Below are 17529 nucleotides of genomic sequence, written 5' to 3'. Positions count from 1 at the left end.
ATTCCCACCTAGTGCTGCCTAATTTAAAATTTCTTTCCAATAGCTTTTGTAGGATATACAACATACAACAGTATTTAGCGGCTTCACAGCTATTTAGTACACTTTGCACTACCCTAAAATGCCCCTGGTGCAGGTTTTCTGGGGGACATGCAGTCATTTCACTCCTGAGAGCACCTCAAGGAGACATGTGACAGGCAGTGTGGGTCATGAGAAACCCACAGCTGTACCTGGCTGTGAAGCTTTTAGTCTCCTTGTTTACACCCCTCTGGTAGTTGCAGACAGCTATATCATCTTCTCCCACACTTCCCAGTTGCCACTTAATGGAGCGATGCATATTTAGTTCAATTAATTTTGTTCCATAAATCAGTCCCTCCAGCTCCTTAATCATTTACTGACTGCTTAGCAAATGCATTTGGATGGAGAGACACTAATGCTAGCAACAGCAAGACTTTTTAATGGAAATAAAAGCTTTGTGTAGACAGACACAAGCCTGCCAATCTTGTACCCTTCACTTGGATGTTTTTTCCCCAATAGAAAATCTACGCTAAAATATTTATCAGTCTGTAAAAAGATCATCATTGAATTTTTCTTGCAATTAGGGAAACACAAACAGTTAAAATAGAATAAAATATGTGCTTCATCTGAAATGTATTCTTGCTGTCAAAAAAGTAACAACAGGATAATTATTTTATTTGAACTAAAAATTGAAAATGAAGGTCTAGCTTTTTATAAAATGGAAAAAAAGATTTTAAAACTCAAATTGGAAGTGAAATAAAGCATTTTCAGGACTGAAAAAAATTGTTATAGGAAAGTTCGTCTATATGGATATTAAAATATGCACAATAATTCCAAAGAAGCAGTAAAATGTAACCTAGATTTTATGTTTAATGTTTCCTGTTTGTAATTTGTCAGGGAAAATAAAGGGGCTTTAGAGGACATAAAAGCATGGTCAGGAAACACCACAGGAGAGTTTTTTGGATTCTGTAAAAAGGGGTATTGGTGAGCTGAAAGTGGGGCATAAATACTCAACTAGAAAGGACTTCACTACTCCTTCAGACCATCTGCTGTCTGCTACAGACAATACAAGTTCTTTAATAGCTTTTGAAAAAACTGTATTGCATCCCATTTAAAGTGAAGCTAGCTTTTCTGCTGTCCCTCCTCCCTTCACTTGCTCTTGGCCTGTTGACCAATGACATTCTTCCAAAGTTGGTTCCAAACCTTGATTTATAATCTAAATTGACTTAGATTATTTGCAACCTAGCATAATTTATGTCTAGTTGTTCTTGGGTCTCTGTCCCATAGTTTAAATGTCTCTCCTTTGCGATTATTTATCTTTCTAAAAAATTTTAAAGGGCAACAACACAGGCCTTTCTTTTGCTAGGTGAAACACATGGGGCTTTGGTCTCTTCTTGTAATAACAGTTCTCCTTTCCCCAACCATCACAGTAGTACTTCCTTTGTACTCGTTCCAGTTTTGAATGTATGAAATAGCAGTCTTACAGGAATCGCCTCCAATTTTGTAGGACGGAAGCAAGGATTCTCCTTTTGCTTCTCCCACACAGCACCCTAGAGTATAATCTGATAATGACTAACGTAATTTGGATTCCCAACAGATTTTTTTAAAGGGTCTGCCAAGAGAAATAGTCTAACAAAATGCAGGTTCCTATCTGCCACTGTTGACTCATCTGGGAAATTCCAATTATTTCGTTATTGGTGGCAACAGCACAGCCATACACATACTACATCCTTGGGATGCACGCAGAGTACCAGAAGGAAGATGCAATTTGCAAAAAAATAAGGGTGAAAGCTAATGGATACTACAGAAATAAGAGTATAATACAATGAGATTTGCCCTTGTGACAGAAAACTGATGCTCGGGGGTGGAGATACAAGAATCACCACTTAATTAAGAAGCAAAGATAGTTCTTTGCATGGTCCTGAAGGACTGATCAGTCCTGGGAGAAAGACAGTGCTCCGATACAACTGAAGATAATGATCCAGATCTTTAGTTGTGAGGACAGGTGATATTCCCCAATTTTACCATATGTAAAGACAATACATGGTTTAAGGTTTAAGATGCAAATTTTGAGACTGGCCTCCCCCCTTCTCAATCTTGGAAAGACTATAAAATGTGGGAATTGAAAATCCTTTGATAATGAATTAATTTGAAATAAATTGAACTGTTAGATGTCTTAGTTCCTCTGCTTTCACAAAAATCAGGAAACCTTTTAAACATTTTTAATTTGTAGCTATTTGACCAGTGAGATGGAAGCTGTTTGGATCACTCATTTTTTGGACTATCTTTTCAAGCAAAAGCTCAGTTCTACGTAATAATAGATAAAAAGCAAAAGTGACATATGCATAATGTGTTTGTTTTCATTACTGTGATAATCTGCTTCAGAAATCTATATGAACAAGACACATTAATATACATATATTATTTTGTAAGTGTTTCTATTCAGCCAGGTAGCCAAATGTTTACTGGGCAATAAAAACCTGATGCATTTGGTATCTGTGTGTTCCAAATCTCTTGGAGCCACAGAGGAGTCTGCTGAAGAGAAGCAAGCCTCTACGCTTGTTGCTGAACTGGAGGCAGACAACTGCCTCGAGACAAAGCAGCAAGTGAAGCTTGAAAGGCTTATGCGGTTTTTCCCTAGTGGTCAAATGGAGTTGAAGTACCAGGGTTATAAGAAATTAGCTTCTGTAACATATCCTTTTGTTGACCTGGAAGGTCATGCACATTCTTACATTGCTCAAAAGAAGACAGATGTAATGATCTTACACTCTTGAGGAAATACTTACATCCACCTGCCAGCAACAAACTAGTAAGTACTGAGCAGAATGTATGGTGCTTAAACTTGCTCTGAAATGGGTCTTTTAAAAGTATATTATTACAGGGATCTTTGGTATCTGGGGAAATCTCTGTATGATCTTTGTTCTTCCTGAAATTCATTTCTAAATCCAGGGCTACAATACACACACACACACACACACACACAAAAATCATATTTGTTCTTTTAACTTTATACTACATTTTCCATCAAAAGTCTTTGGTTCCTGCTGTAAATCTGTCCAATACTCTCTCTCTCTGATACAGGCAAAATCTTTCTAGAGGTTTGTTTTAAACCCTGCTGTGAAACATTAAAGCTGTCAGATTCTCAAATGAAAAAAAAAAATAAAAACAAAAAAGGTAGAAGGGTGCTTACGGATGCCTAGCCAAAATCGAAACCTAGTCCACACAAACAGCCAGCAAAAGATGCAAAAAAAAGGCTGCCCTGTTTGTATTATGGAAGAAACCTCTGTCTTCTCAAAGAGAAACACCCCAAAGAGAAAGGCACAGGGCATGCTCTGTAATCACAAAAGGGCCTTGATTTTAAAAGCCTCTGGTATACCCAAGGTGGGGCAGGTTTTCCAAAGCTTTCAGCAGAGCAGAGCAGGCCTACTCAATTAGCCCAGGCAAGACACGTTTGGCACCATGCCTGAAAATACTGAGCGTCACTGGTGGTTAACATTTCCACTAGCCAGCCAAACCTCTGCACAGGGGTGTGTGTTAAAAACTCTGCTTCCACGTCGTCTCCAGCTGACTTGCTCTTTGTGGAAATCCCCCTCAACCCTTCCCTTATACTCCCTTTCTGCACTGCCAAAATAACGCACTAAGTAAAACTGCAAGGCAATTTGCTAACACAACATAATACAATTTCACCATGCTTGATACTGATATCAGTGATGAATCCTTAAGCAGTTACTATGATATGGACAAGGAAGTCAACCATGTGCATGCTAACACATGCCAGCCCATGGCACCCCAGGTGATGCTGAGCTTCCCTGCCCTGATGCCACTGCAGGCAAGTCCCAGAGGAGGACTTGGGGTGATGCCCTTCACTGGCAGCTCAGCTCCACTCTGCCATGCCTGAGAATGCCCAAGGCATGGCGGGGGTCTCATAGGTAGGAAGGCACAATAGCAAGAAGGCTGGGCCCATAGAACAGCACAAAAGCATACTTATAAAAACAAAAATCCCACCAACTGTAAACCGTCTCCCTAAAAGAGAAAAAGGAATGAAAGAAAAGGCTAAAGAGGAGGTAGAAATTAAATTCACCAAATAGGGAACAAAGTCACATACCTGAAGAAAATTCCAGACATCAGCTATGCCTTGCATTGGGGTTTTCCCCTTGGCTCCCTCAGGAACAAGAGGCACACAGAAGATGCCTACCAAAGACCACCAGCCCTTTCACATGCTGGTGCATCTGGCCAAGAAGCTGGATCTGCCAGCCCTTTAAAGTGGCCCATGCTTTCCACATGAGGCTGCTGTGGGGACAAGTTCAGCTTGGCTGTCTCAGCACTATGCTCAGGTGTCTCCAAATACCCTCATCTCAGTGAGATAACACAGCGACCTCTCCGAGCTAGCATTTGATTTTAGGTGTAGCTCTACAGAAATGGAAGACTCCAAACTGTCTAAAAGGAGAAACAGGGCATGCTCAGTCTCCAAAATACTCTCATTTGCCCTACTTCTTCCCATTTTCCCCAAACTCCCAAAGAAAATAATTTATTGATGACTCTTTCTAGAACTGCCAGAGAAGAGCAGGAATGTAAGTGTTGAACATACAAACAAGGATTTGTAGGGATAGAGCTTTATTTGAGACTGTAGTAACTGTAGCATAAAGGAAAGAAGATGTCTTCAGCTTCCAAAGTTCTCTGGCTAGATGGATCCATAATTAAATCATTCGCACAACAAACAAAACAATTGAAGGTTGCTAAGTTTTTAGGTAACCACTTATTCACTGAAGAAGTTAATAAGATATTTTCGCTAAACTATTAAATGATACTCCTGTAAAGCTATTCCAAAATCTAAATTTTGAGTTGACTGTTACAATGCCACAGATGCTGCAAGTAGTTAAAGGACCCTCTCATATTGTTTTATTATTATTCATCAAAACTTTTTAAAAATTGCAATTGCATCAACAATAGAATTTAGCCAGTTTCTATATAGCTCTGCCTCTACCCAGTTTTCATTCACATTGAGCAGAACCTTATTCTACAAGTAATCAGAATCACTTACTTTTAGGAACTATATTGAATAATACTTTTTTCTGTCATGGCAGAAGACACTTAAATTGCATTCACAGAAATTTCATTTAAGAATGAACTTTTGTCAGTCTTAGCTGTGTACTGGTAAACAATCTTTTTTATTTTAGGATAAGAAGTCTTAAATCTTCCACTCTAACATGGTATTTGAATTTATTTGGAAGCATGTAATTTATAAGCTGCCCTGAGGACCATATCTAGTCTTGGTGCCAGTGCAAGGCAATACTCCCCTGACAAGGCTGGCTGTGTAACAGCAGTAAATGCGTGGACCTGATGGTGAGGAGTAAGTGGAGAAGCTATGGAGTTGCACAGTTGTGGTTTCCATCCCCAACTCCCTGATAGGACAAAACCTGATTAAGCCCAGGACTGTGACTGACAATAATGAATGCATCTCCCAGGAACCGAGGGGAAAAATGATGGGTGTTCTCCAATGCATGATTGCTATGCATCACTGCGTACAATAGCCTGTGCAAATGTAGCCCAGCATGACTAGAAACGCTCAGGTTTTTTCACACCTTACGTTGTGGTCTAATATTGTAACTTGCTAGAGGTGAAGTTCAACCATCGCTCACTTATTGAACTCATCTCTCTGATGTATGGGTTTCACTTAACAACCCTATTTGATAGGAAAGATTTGAATGTGTTATAAAAGGAGGAAGAATTAAGCCTCAGAAAGTAGGATTTCTGAAATCACTGCTGTCAAATTAACTTTCAGTCAAATTAAAACCTGTTCAACCTCAAGTAAGTCTGATCCTAAAATACAGAGAACAATAATGAAAGTAAAACCTGGCACCTACCTACTTCAGCCAAAGTCTTGATACATGACTCCACTGAGGCTTTCTGCATTGGGTTTGGCCAGGTACAGTTGTAAATTCTGAAAGCAGACTGCAGCAGCTGAATAAAAACAGGCTGGTGTGTCTGAAAACAAAAAGGTAAACATGGAGTTTTACCCTTTAGAATCTCCTCACAACTGCCCTTGGGTCTGATGCAACGTAAACCACATGCAAGGCGTTTTTAGCTTGCAGACTCAAGTTACAATTCCATTAAATTCTCTTTGCTCTTTAGGACTGAAGGGAACAGAAATCAATGCTGCACCTCTAAAAAGGCCAAATCATGCAATTTTTCCTGAAACTGCCACTGATACCAAGCAAACACAGTACAGAGCAGAAGGATGGAGGAGTCTTCCCAGTTCTCAGGTATGTGTCCCTTTTGTCGTAGGACATTACATTTTTGTCATACAAAGATAGACCATTATTCTGCAAGGATACCCCTCTCCAATGAATTCACAAGAGCCTGGAATAAATCTGACCATATTGAGCTGTCTACTGGTTCAGAACTGCAAGTGAGAAAAATAAAGAGTAAGCATTTTAAAGAGGAATTGAGTTGCTACAGAAATTAAAGGAGGATGTAAAGATACAGCATTCCTATCTGGATAGCAGATCATATCTCCTTAACGGTCTGAATTAGATCTTTATCTGTGTCTCTTTTCCTACCTGGAGGCTGGTGCTGTTATCTGAAAACGGCGAATTGAAGAAGCCACTCACAATGTTCATTACAGGCTCAGTGACATATTTCTCTAGAGATATGTCTGCATGTTTACGATCTGTGGTTGTGTTGCAAACCTACAGGGAAGGAGGAAATGACGAGATTTAGTTCTTTTAAATAAGCAAGCTTTATTATTTTGTAATTTTTATAACACGCGTAATATTTCTTTCTTCTATGAAGCAAAATGATTTTTATACAAAAATATGTCAGAGAGAACTATCTTAGAGTTCAAGCTGTATTTGTGATAGGTTATCGTTCTTCTTAGAGGTCCACATTGTCTTTTGAATACCCTTCTCTTCTGAACTAGGTCTTTCTGGTTGGCTGGCTATTCTTTCCCACGCCATGAAAAAAGAACCCCCTAAATCAGCACACTGCATGCCACTTACACATTTAGACAGATTTGAGAAGAAAATGGGCTTTTCCTCCCATTGTGGGCTGGTTGGAAAAGGCCTTAGAGACAGGTGAGACATAAACACCTTAAGTTAGAAAGATTTCATGTAACATTTAACTTCTCTCTACAAATTAATCACGACAAATGGGTGGCAAAGGTGAAGCTCATTTGCAGAAAAAATGTTAAAAAAAGAAGGAAATAAAGGAAATAGCATAGTCAATACTAACAGCCTTTAGAATTGTAAACTGGAGGACAGGCAGCATTACTTAGGAAAGCCACATGGGGAAAACACAAAAGAAACTAAAAACAATGAAAGAAGAAAATGGATGGTACTGGGACAACTCTGGAGCACAGAACGATGATTAAATGGTGGGAGGATATGGGAAGATTTGTACAAAAAATTCCTGAAGACACCTTTTGGTACTACACTAAAAGTTTGCTGCTGCATAAGGATGTCATGCTTAAAGAAAGGAAAAACATACTGGGGTGGATAGCATCCTTCAATGTTTCTTTTATTCTTTTTAACATTTGTGGACATCCATATAGAGTCGTGTTGACTTTGCAGTCAGGTTAAGCAGCACTAAAAGGGGTCTACAGAGAGCCAAACATGGTGAGAAAGGCAAGACTGAACAAATAAGAAGTACTATGGTCATACTACCTCTACTACCTCTTCAACACCCTTTAAATAAGCAATCCTAGTCAAGTTTAACAAGAAATGAAAAGCAAAGTTGTTCTCTCACCTATGCAAGCCACAGACTACTGTAATGTTCTAGGGAATCTATGCAAAAGCAGAATTTATTTTGTATATAGACTTCTGGGGTAGCCTTCTCATTACACTCAACACACAATCACAAGTCTGAGTGGTTCATACTTAGCATTATGTCAATTTATGGATGGGGAATTGAAGTCCAGAGAATCTGAGTGAATTGCTTAAAGTCACAGAGAAAAGTTGGTAAAAGAAGCAGAAAGATAACCCACAGCACCTGAATCTCACACAGGGCAAACATGCTCTCTAATTACACACCGCCACTGTCACGCTTGGACACTACAAGACAGCAATTTCACCAGGAGTGTTTTAAGGAAGGCTACTGACATGACATCCAAAAGCACCCATGTTCAGGAGAAGATACAGAAACACAAAAGCATTTTGAGTATAACACACAAGCACTGTCAGATGGTAGGCAGAGGAAGAACCAAAGATAACTTGAGACCTACAGAAATGAGGCATCTTGAGGAGCTTTGCATGTCTGCTTTTCTAAAATGTGTCAGATAAACAAGTCATGCCCCCACGTAGTGCATTTTTTATCACCCCAGGAAAGGAAAGATTTTGGTCAGAGAAGCAACAGTGGCTAAACTGAAATAGCAAACTCTTCAGCCCTTCAGTTTTGTGAAAAGCGTAACACCAGCACTCCCAGTGCTCATGGAGGTAACAGATTCAGTTGATAATCAAGACTTAAAAAAAAAACCTCAAAAAATCATAGAACTAAAAAACTCTTGAAATTCTTCTGCTTTTAATTAATCTACATGCCGATTCTGGCTGGAACCAGTAGCTCTGAGGCTCGGTGCTTGTGATCCCAATGGGAAGACGGAGAGATATGCAGTGCTAGCACGGTGAATTTGGAAATTGCCAAAACTAAATTCCAAAACACTTTTAAGCTTTCCCCTTCGCCTGCCTAAAAATCAGAGCCATATGTGGGGATGCCACACTGCTCCAGCATCGGTCTGAAAAATTCCCAGCACAGAAGGAATTCGGAAATCCTCTCATTTGTTCTTATCCCTCTGCCCTTTGGGGACTGAAAGATGTTTCCCTGTGGAAGAAAAAACCTGAAATGCATGAAATGGAGATGAGGATTGAGAAAGCAGTGTTAAAAAAACCCTTAAGAGGCTTTGGGACTGAAAGTCACATGAATAATACTTCAAAAATTCTGCAGAGAAAGCCAGGATGAGTTTACAGCTGTCAGATCCTGGTTCTTGCTTTAATCCTGCTCAGACTACAGCTGCTGATTTACAGACCGGGCCACACACAGGAAAGGGAAGCCTTTCCTTCAGCAGCACCCACTTTGCTTAGTGCAACGCTTTAAGTCATACATGGGAGAAAGTAGGTTGGCAGAAACTGTAGAAAGAGGGTGTCTTTGAAAGCGCGACTGCTTTTGGCAAACTGAATTTATACATGAATCTGCCTCATGCCTGCTTTGCAATGTATCACATTGTTGAAAAAGCATGACAGTTGGGGACTAAATATTTCCTTCCTCAATCCAGAAAGAGATTTTAAAAAAATGGTTATTTTTTTTTTTTTATAAAAAAGAAAGGTATCCAACCTGAGGATAACACTCTCCGTCTTTCTCCTTAGTGCTCTCTAATAACAATCTCAAAGCTCACAAACTCACCCACTGACAGGCATTTGTAGCAGCTAAAAGAAAAGCATTTCCCCCATCCCCCACGCAAAAGCATCCCTTTTAGCTCAGTGGAACACAGAGGATCAAAGGGCTCTTTTTCTAAATGCTTTGAAAGCTATTGTAACATCTTTCATGAGGCTGACAGCATTCTAACTGTCCTGATAGCTACATAACGCTGATGTATTTATAACATTCTGGGCCCCAGAAAACGAAACCTGAACAAATATACTCAATAACCTGGAAGATATGGCTACCCACAGGGACCTGGCTGAAGAGCATGACAGGCCAGAGCACTTCTGACATGCTCTTTTAGTTCTTTCAGCAGTTAACCAAGAAATTAGAAGGACTAATTAGGCATCTCCCCTCAGGGCTTTGCAGGAGAGGAAAATAAACCTTCATGTTGCCATTCAGTGCCAACAGCACACGCACACAAAACCCAGCATTAATAATACGCTCGCTCTTCACCTCTGAAGGCCTGGCGTCTAATTTCTCTTATGAGAAGGGTATATGAAAACAAGCTTAGTGGTCACTAGCATCAGGGCAACTACATCGTTTAGGCATAGTGCAGTTTGCCTTCAGGCACATGAAAGGAACTGTGGACAGAGCTCTCTTTCTACATGTCTGCTTCTAGCCCAAGGGCAAATAAAATTGGTTACATTCAAGGGCTTAAGGAGAGTAGTCTGTTTGGAGGGTCAGGGCCAGGACACATCAGGAAAGGGCAACCCAGAAAGGGAATTAAACAGGAGAAAATACTTCTGAGGGTAAAACCAGCAAGGTTAAAAAGCAGAATCCCCCTCCAAAGAGATTTCTGATCTTAATTTTCAAACGAGCTTGGTTTGTCCAGGTCTTTCACTGTAGAACACAACCACAGAGACAAGACAAACAGCAGGAAAACAGGGTTTGTAGAGGTCTCATTATTGCTGAAAATAGCTGCCACCAAAAAAATGAGAGCACAAACATTCCTGTCTTACCCCAACCATTTATAAGATTTCTGTTTCATAGAGAATGAACAGGTCCCAGTGCCCATCGTACGGCATAAGTTTTTGCACTGATTCCTTTTTTGCCCATAATGCATGGTATTTTCTCCTAGTCCGTTTCAAAGAAATTATTTTGTGGCATGCTATTACTTTGGGCTAAATGTCCACTGCAGGATTGAATTGAGATTCCTTTACCTTTTTTTCTTTATTTCAACAAAATGAAGAGCACAAGGAGTGAGAATTTAAGGATTATAAAATGTGATGGACCGTGGACTGGGAAAAGATAGACATATACTATGACAACATGCTCTACAACATCTCCAAAATACTGTCCAGCATCAAGGATCAAATACAGTCTACCAGTCACCAAAAACCTGTGGTTCAACTTCTTGAGCAGAAAGGGCAACTCCATTAGTTGGCATTAATATTAGGTTCTTACAAGAAGCATTAACCTCTTATAAAAAGATATGAAATGTAAGCTGTAATCATTATGTCACACTAGCTTTCCTTCATGGCTCTACTATTGTATTTTATCCTTCTGGAAGTCATAAGATTTCCCTTGTTTTCTGCCTCCAAAATACTAGGGAATGGAAGCTTAACTCGGCTTCTGACTTGAAACTTAATTCAAGAAGTAATGACACCATGAAGCTCACTAGGGTCCACAGGAATTGAATGCCTACAATACCAAGTGTGCCCCATCACCTTGCAGCCTATAGTTTATACACAAATTAGCACTCTGAAAGACCACAGCTCTACACCTGCCTTTCTCATCAGCGGTGAGAATGTATTGATAGTAGAATAAAAGGCAAAAACAGGCCAAAGTGAGATTAAAGAAGGAACATTAGCCAAAAAACTTCTTGATCCCTGATCCTCAGTGTGCTAACAGAGTAAAGCAAGATTACAGATATGGGGGGTTTATTTTAAGTCACCACCATAATGACTTGTGACACATGCTCCCAGAAGACATACACAGACTCTCAACCCTGTACATGCAACCATTTTATTTTTCTGGAAAAGAAAAGAACATGTATTCCAAGATGCCCTTTTAGAAAGAGAAAACTGCTAGTAATTTGCAGATTAAATGATGATAAATAACATTGAAATGACTGTTTGTTAGAAAAACCCTACCACCACCAAACAAAAAAACCCCACAAAAATAAAACACCCACACCTACGCTACTGTCGACTTTGGAAAAAAAATAGTTCATAAAATAAAAGAATTTCACAAAAAAAAGTTATTGCCAGTTCAGTTGACACCCATGACTGTACCATAATATTTAACATGTCATGAAGCTTACCCTTGCCATATCAACAAGGAAGTTCTCAAATAATTTCCAAATATGGTTACTGGCATAGATTTCTTTCATTTCTACTTCAGTGTCCACATAACAGTGGTTAACAAAATTAACATAGGCAATTTTCACCTGCAGGAAGAGCAAAAACACAAACAATATGAAATGGAACGGTAAAAACCATTAACATGATGTTTTCTATCTGCAAAAATACTGAGCAATAAAGGTAATCCTTCAAGTACTAACAAACACTAATATCAGTAATTATATGTACGTTCAGTTCTAAAGATATAAGAAGCACAGCAGCAAATACATTAGGGTACATACTGAAAGATCACATGAAGAAAAATGGAAAGGTTTTGTGAGCATTCTTACTCTAACAACAACCTTCCCCCCGCAAAACAAACCCATAATAAATCTGACATTTAAATCATATTAAGACTGCAAGGGCCTGGCTCCAAAGCCAGAAGCTGTCAAAATGCAGGACACCCCTGCATTTGCTGGTTGATTGCTGTCGGCTGATGCCTTGTGACAGGCAAATACATATAAAAAAATGTCTTTAGCGTTAGAGCTACAATCCCTATATTCCCACAATCCTAACACAGCGCTTGTATTCAGGATGGGTGTAACTCGGATCCAAATGGAAGAGAAAGGTTATGCAGTGCTGGGACTGCAGCAATAGCAGCACAAGGCTTAGCAGAGGACTGCAGTCTCACTCCTCTCTTGCATTACAAATCTGCATGTACACATCATAAAAATGAATATCCAGTGCCTGGAATGTATGAATTAAATATAAACATACACAGATACACTGAAAATTTCATGTCATGGTCAAAGGAGGGGAGATAGTTGCATGGGTTTAATGCAGTCAGGAGAAAACCCATGTCAGGCTTTTAGGTTTAATTTGTTTGAGCTTTTATTAATTCGCATCTGCTGAAAGTAATGTTAGAAGGAACTTCTGAGCAAAGCAAACATTTTTCTTTTTAAGAAAAGAATCAGTTGATCACAATGGGACTTTTCATGGAGTCTTTACTCCTGCAGGCCCCAGTTCTGTTGATATGAGCCACATTTTTCCACCAGCTAGCCTGTGGGAATCTGTCTGACTGACACAGAGGGTCTGAGCAAGCCCCTTGCAAAGACTGTGAGGATGACCGGTAGCAGCTGCAGAATTGGGCCTCAATATACAGTGAATAAAAACATTTGCTGGACTGCAACTGAACTTAATAAAATGAGACTTCACCTAAAACTCCCACTGACTTCAGCATGGCCAGAGTGTTTCCCATCATTTCCAACAAATTCAGGCAGTGGCAAAACGTTGGCTTGACAAACCACTCGGCTGAGTCTTCGTCACTACAGCCAGAAGTTACCAGGGCATTAAACTCTGACAGCGGCTGGACAAACCCAGGACAACAAAACAAGATGTCTGGCCCAAAAAGCTGACAATCAAAGCATAAGGGACAAGGAGTTTTCTGTTTAAGAAAATACTGGCTATCCTTCCTCATTTATTCACCTTAACAAACACCACCTGTTCCAAGCCTGTTTCCTGTGCAAATATTCAACCTGTCAGTATATTATAAACAACAAAATATTTTCTGAGTTTATAAAAATGATAAGTTTGCTTCCTCATTCAATGAATCTTACCTCAGGTATGCAGTCATCATGGGTCACTACTCTCACTATATCATCTAGTGGCAGGAGTGAATTGCACTTGATCTCTGTGTATACATTCTTTCCTTCTGTACAAGCCGCTAGCAATTCCACTAGAGTGATGTGATATGCTAGGGGTCCGCTCTCATCTGCTCGATCTCGCTCTGAACACATCATTTGGAGTAGGACTGGAAATGATGCTCTGTCATTGTAGAATATCAATACATCTTCACCGCCATTTATCAGCTGAAAAAGATAATCACAAACTTTTAAGCACCCTGCACTTGCAGACATTTTGGACTCAGTGATCTTAAAGGTCTTTTCCAACCTTAATCATTCTATGATTTTCTTGATTTCTTATTTTGTTCTACTTTTAAGTGTGCGAAAGACTGTCTAGCTAAAACAAAAATAACCCAATATTGCTCTGATGTGGCTTACCAAATGCACATGTCAAAACAATATCCAAAGCAAACTTCTCTTATCTACATAACTGCAAATTTGGAATAACTCATTAAGGAATGAGCTAATGCAAGGTGAATTTGAAGTTTAATTTCTATGTAGCTCTGTGTTTACCTAAGACACTATGCCATCCTTATTATTCCTACTATCTCAATGTTTGTTTGAAGATAATTAATTACTCTCACCTCCTATTGTGAGGCCAGGATGCATTATTATCCCTGTTCTATAGATAGCGACTTGAGGTGCAGAGAGATTAAATGTTCTGTGCTACCTCACAGAAAAAGCCTGTGGCTCACCCAGAAATTAACCAGCCTTTTCTGTGCCCTTGCTCGGCATGGGAAACAAAGGATGATTCTTCCCAACCTATGCAAATTTGGCAGATGGGTTCTGACATTGTCAGTGTCATGCCAGCACTTTCATTTAACAGAAAACTGGTGTATGTGATCAATATTTGATTTTGCTACAAGTGTCTTGCTGATCTCAAGAGGATCCAGAGTGGAGGTGGATGCTGGCAGCTCATCTCAGCAGATCTCACAGAGAAGTTCTGCTCTAACCCTGTTCTGAACCACCCATAAACTGAATATACCTACTGCCAGCGCTGCTCTGTGAGCTGGAGTGGAGCTGGGACAGGAAACTAGTGCTGTCTTCTCTCTATCACTTTCCTTTTAAGCATAATGCACTCTCAATGTGGGTGAAAATAAGCTCCCATAAACCCTTCCTAGTAAAGAATACACCTTGGCAGCACAAACAGCCGTACATATTTTGTGAGTAAGGCCCTTGACATATCCAAGTCTATATGTGACATGAAATCCTAGCCTACTGAATTCAAGGGTAGAAATAAAGGCTGGTGGAAATGGGAAAGCAGCAAGAGCAGGAATGAAAATTAGTCTCCCACAATGAAAAGTCAAGAAACATTTCACTACATATTCCAGGGTTTCAACATTTCAGATTTTGAATGTACAACAGCTCTGATTAGGTTCTCCCTGTTTCTTGAACATTTTGACATTGACAATTGGAGTGAATTGTGAATTCAGTCTTTCCTGCAATTCCTATTTCTCATTTATATTTAGGTTTCTAAAACGTTTCTGACTTTTCGAAATAGGCATTTTCTGGACAATCCACAGTACAGAAAACTGGGTTTTAAAGGGACAAATGCATGGGAAAGGGGAAGGAGACAGCACAAGGACCCATATACCATTGATCTCATTGCACTCAACGGCAAAAAAAAATATTTTAACATATCAAGTCAAACTGACCCCTCATCTTCTCATGTACTTATCACTGATGTATGAGGAAGAAATACCAGAAGAGAGTGAATATGAAACACAATCCTGCATGGCATGCTTGCTACATGCTGACTTTGAGGAACTACAAACTGAAGCAGATGATGTTGCATCAGTACAGGAAAAGCTAAGGGGGACAAGGTAATCATCATAAATGCAAGCATAGAAGATGTTGTCATCCCCTTTCCCCAAGTTATTCACTTTTAAATGTGATTTACAAAGGGTATCCAAACATTGACCCAAGCAGAGAAAACAATGCCCCTTTAAAAGCACAAAAGTAAGAGAAATATCCAATGTCAGCCAAAGTTCTCACTGAGCATCATGAGCTCAGTGATAGGGAGAGAAAAAAAACAACAAAACCACAACAACCCAAAAAACCAGCAGCATTTTCTTCCACTAACGTGTATTTTCAACAAGACCTGTATGGAAGTATAATGAAGGTTGGTCAGTGTTGGAGCAGCTGTTGATGCTCGGCAATGTATCTCTCCAGAATATATAGATAATAGAAAACTCTGCTGCCACATTGATCTGGTTCAAAAGTAAATTTTGCTTTCCCTTTTGTAATAATGTTTGCACTGGTAGGCAGTGTTCTTCCAGGAACCTCAAAGCATGCTTGTAATGAGAAAAAATGCCCTGAGGAACCTTTCAGGTTGGTAAACATCATTATTAGCACTCTACAGACATGGGGACCAAGGATATCAGAACAAGTGAATAAGCCAATTGGAAATGTTCAACGTATTTTATGAAAGTGCTCTTTGGCAATGGTGATCCTTCGTCTGTATGCACTTTCTAAAACATGTAAATATGATCAGTTTATCCCTTACTCCCAGTAAACAGGAATAACCTACAATATACTTCCTGTGGGTAAAAGAAAACACACGAGTAATTGAGGCATGTTTTATGCTCATACACTGTCTTGTCTTGGGGTAAATTGTTTAAATGTTACATCTGGCGGCACAAAAGAAGTTACACCACTTGTTTAAGGTCACAAAGTACATCTCAGCTGTCTACTGAGAAACTGTCCTAAGTACATGTCAAGTTCCGACCATTTGGCTGCATTGTCCCCTTTATGTTGGATTTCTGTTTAAGAGCCATTCAAATTTCCCTGTTAGCACCCTTTTCTAACAGATCATAATTACCTGTAATTTCCTACATTTTTTTAAAGCAGATGACCATCTTACCCTCATCCATCAAAATAGGGGTGCTCCCTCCCCCCAGCACATTCCTGCAGAGCTCAGGATGTAAATGCCACATCCAAGTTCATTTCAATTTTCATCATGCAGTTAGCTTGGAAATGTATTATAACAATTTATCTTTGTGCTATTAGAGGTCAGTAACAAAACGTATTGAAATTGAGAAAAATCTAAAAATTTTGCTTGATGAGAAAGTAAAAACCTACAAGAAGCTGTGGTGGAAGGGGAAAAGTCTAAAAGCACAAAGGCACAAGAACTGTTTGAATTATGTAAATCAAAGACTTGTAATTGATATTACATGTTAAAACACTTCAGTCAAATTGAAAAGGTTGAGGCAGATTACATTAAAGGTTACCCATGTAAGCTGAAGATTTATTTTCTTAATTAGAAGTTTTTCCTCTTTGTTGCTGTGGAACAAAATTTCAGCAGAGTTTGGGTTTGTGCCTGCCACAACTAGAGCTTATCTCTGTTTCCTTTGTGAAGAAACACAAAAAAAACCCAAGCAAACAAACAAAAAGTAAAGAAAAGTGTTCCCTGGACTCTGATCCTACCTGGACTTTTCACCATATTCAATTTTACCACTTATTAGTCTCATTGAACTGCTAACATAATTAAACGCACGAGTGTCTGCAAGTTGAAGACTTCATTTATCATGCACGCTATATATCAAATCCAAATTGAAAAGAAATCAAATAAGTATTTTCCTAGTAGCTTTATTGGCATGGAGATTTGTCCACAAACCACTCTGTGGAACTTACTGGGTCAGGCTCTGAGTCTAGCTAAGCTTTAACTAGCTACTGACCCTCACTGAAATGCTCTAGAACAAAAGAAACAAAAGCAGAATCTAGTACCTAGAATTATTACATGGTTACATGCTAAAAAAATTGGTCTGCGACACTATTTAGACAAATCCATAGAGGTAAGAGCCTCTTGTATGGCAAAACCATGCCACAATATGGCAAGTTTGGTGCATAAATGGGATCTTAAATTACAGTACAGGAAAATGAAGGTTTATGTAACTCTGAGATTTCCATGCTACATCATCTACAAATAGACATCTCTGTATCACCATGCTAACACTCATGTTTTCTTTCTAGTAGTTATACAGATGGCCTTACAAAATTAGATTAAGCTCCAAAAAATGTCTGCTAAAATATTCATTATTTGTGATACCATTTAAAATTCTAAAGCGATGATGCCATTATATCCCATTGGTATCAAGAGCAGAAAAAGCAGCCTCAAAATACTAGTGTGTTAAAAAGAC

General features: G+C 39.2%; 1 protein-coding gene across 4 annotated transcripts in view; it reads right to left on the bottom strand.

Annotated features, from left to right (window-relative positions):
- The window catches only part of ITPR2 (inositol 1,4,5-trisphosphate receptor type 2), a 264777-nt gene that overhangs the window by 125361 nt on the left and 121887 nt on the right, over positions 1–17529 (bottom strand). For all 4 annotated transcript variants that reach the window (XM_030477958.1, XM_030477953.1, XM_030477954.1 and 1 more), the window contains 4 exons: positions 13325–13576; positions 11690–11815; positions 6576–6704; positions 5880–6000 (listed from right to left, as the gene is read on the bottom strand). In XM_030477958.1, the coding sequence (XP_030333818.1) occupies positions 5880–6000; positions 6576–6704; positions 11690–11815; positions 13325–13576 (628 nt within the window). The remainder of the gene's footprint in view (positions 1–5879; positions 6001–6575; positions 6705–11689; positions 11816–13324; positions 13577–17529) is intronic.

The sequence above is a fragment of the Strigops habroptila genome, chromosome 3, assembly GCF_004027225.2.
Source record: "Strigops habroptila isolate Jane chromosome 3, bStrHab1.2.pri, whole genome shotgun sequence".
Taxonomy (NCBI): Eukaryota; Metazoa; Chordata; class Aves; order Psittaciformes; family Psittacidae; genus Strigops; species Strigops habroptila.
This window is presented reverse-complemented; position numbering and strand designations above follow the sequence as displayed.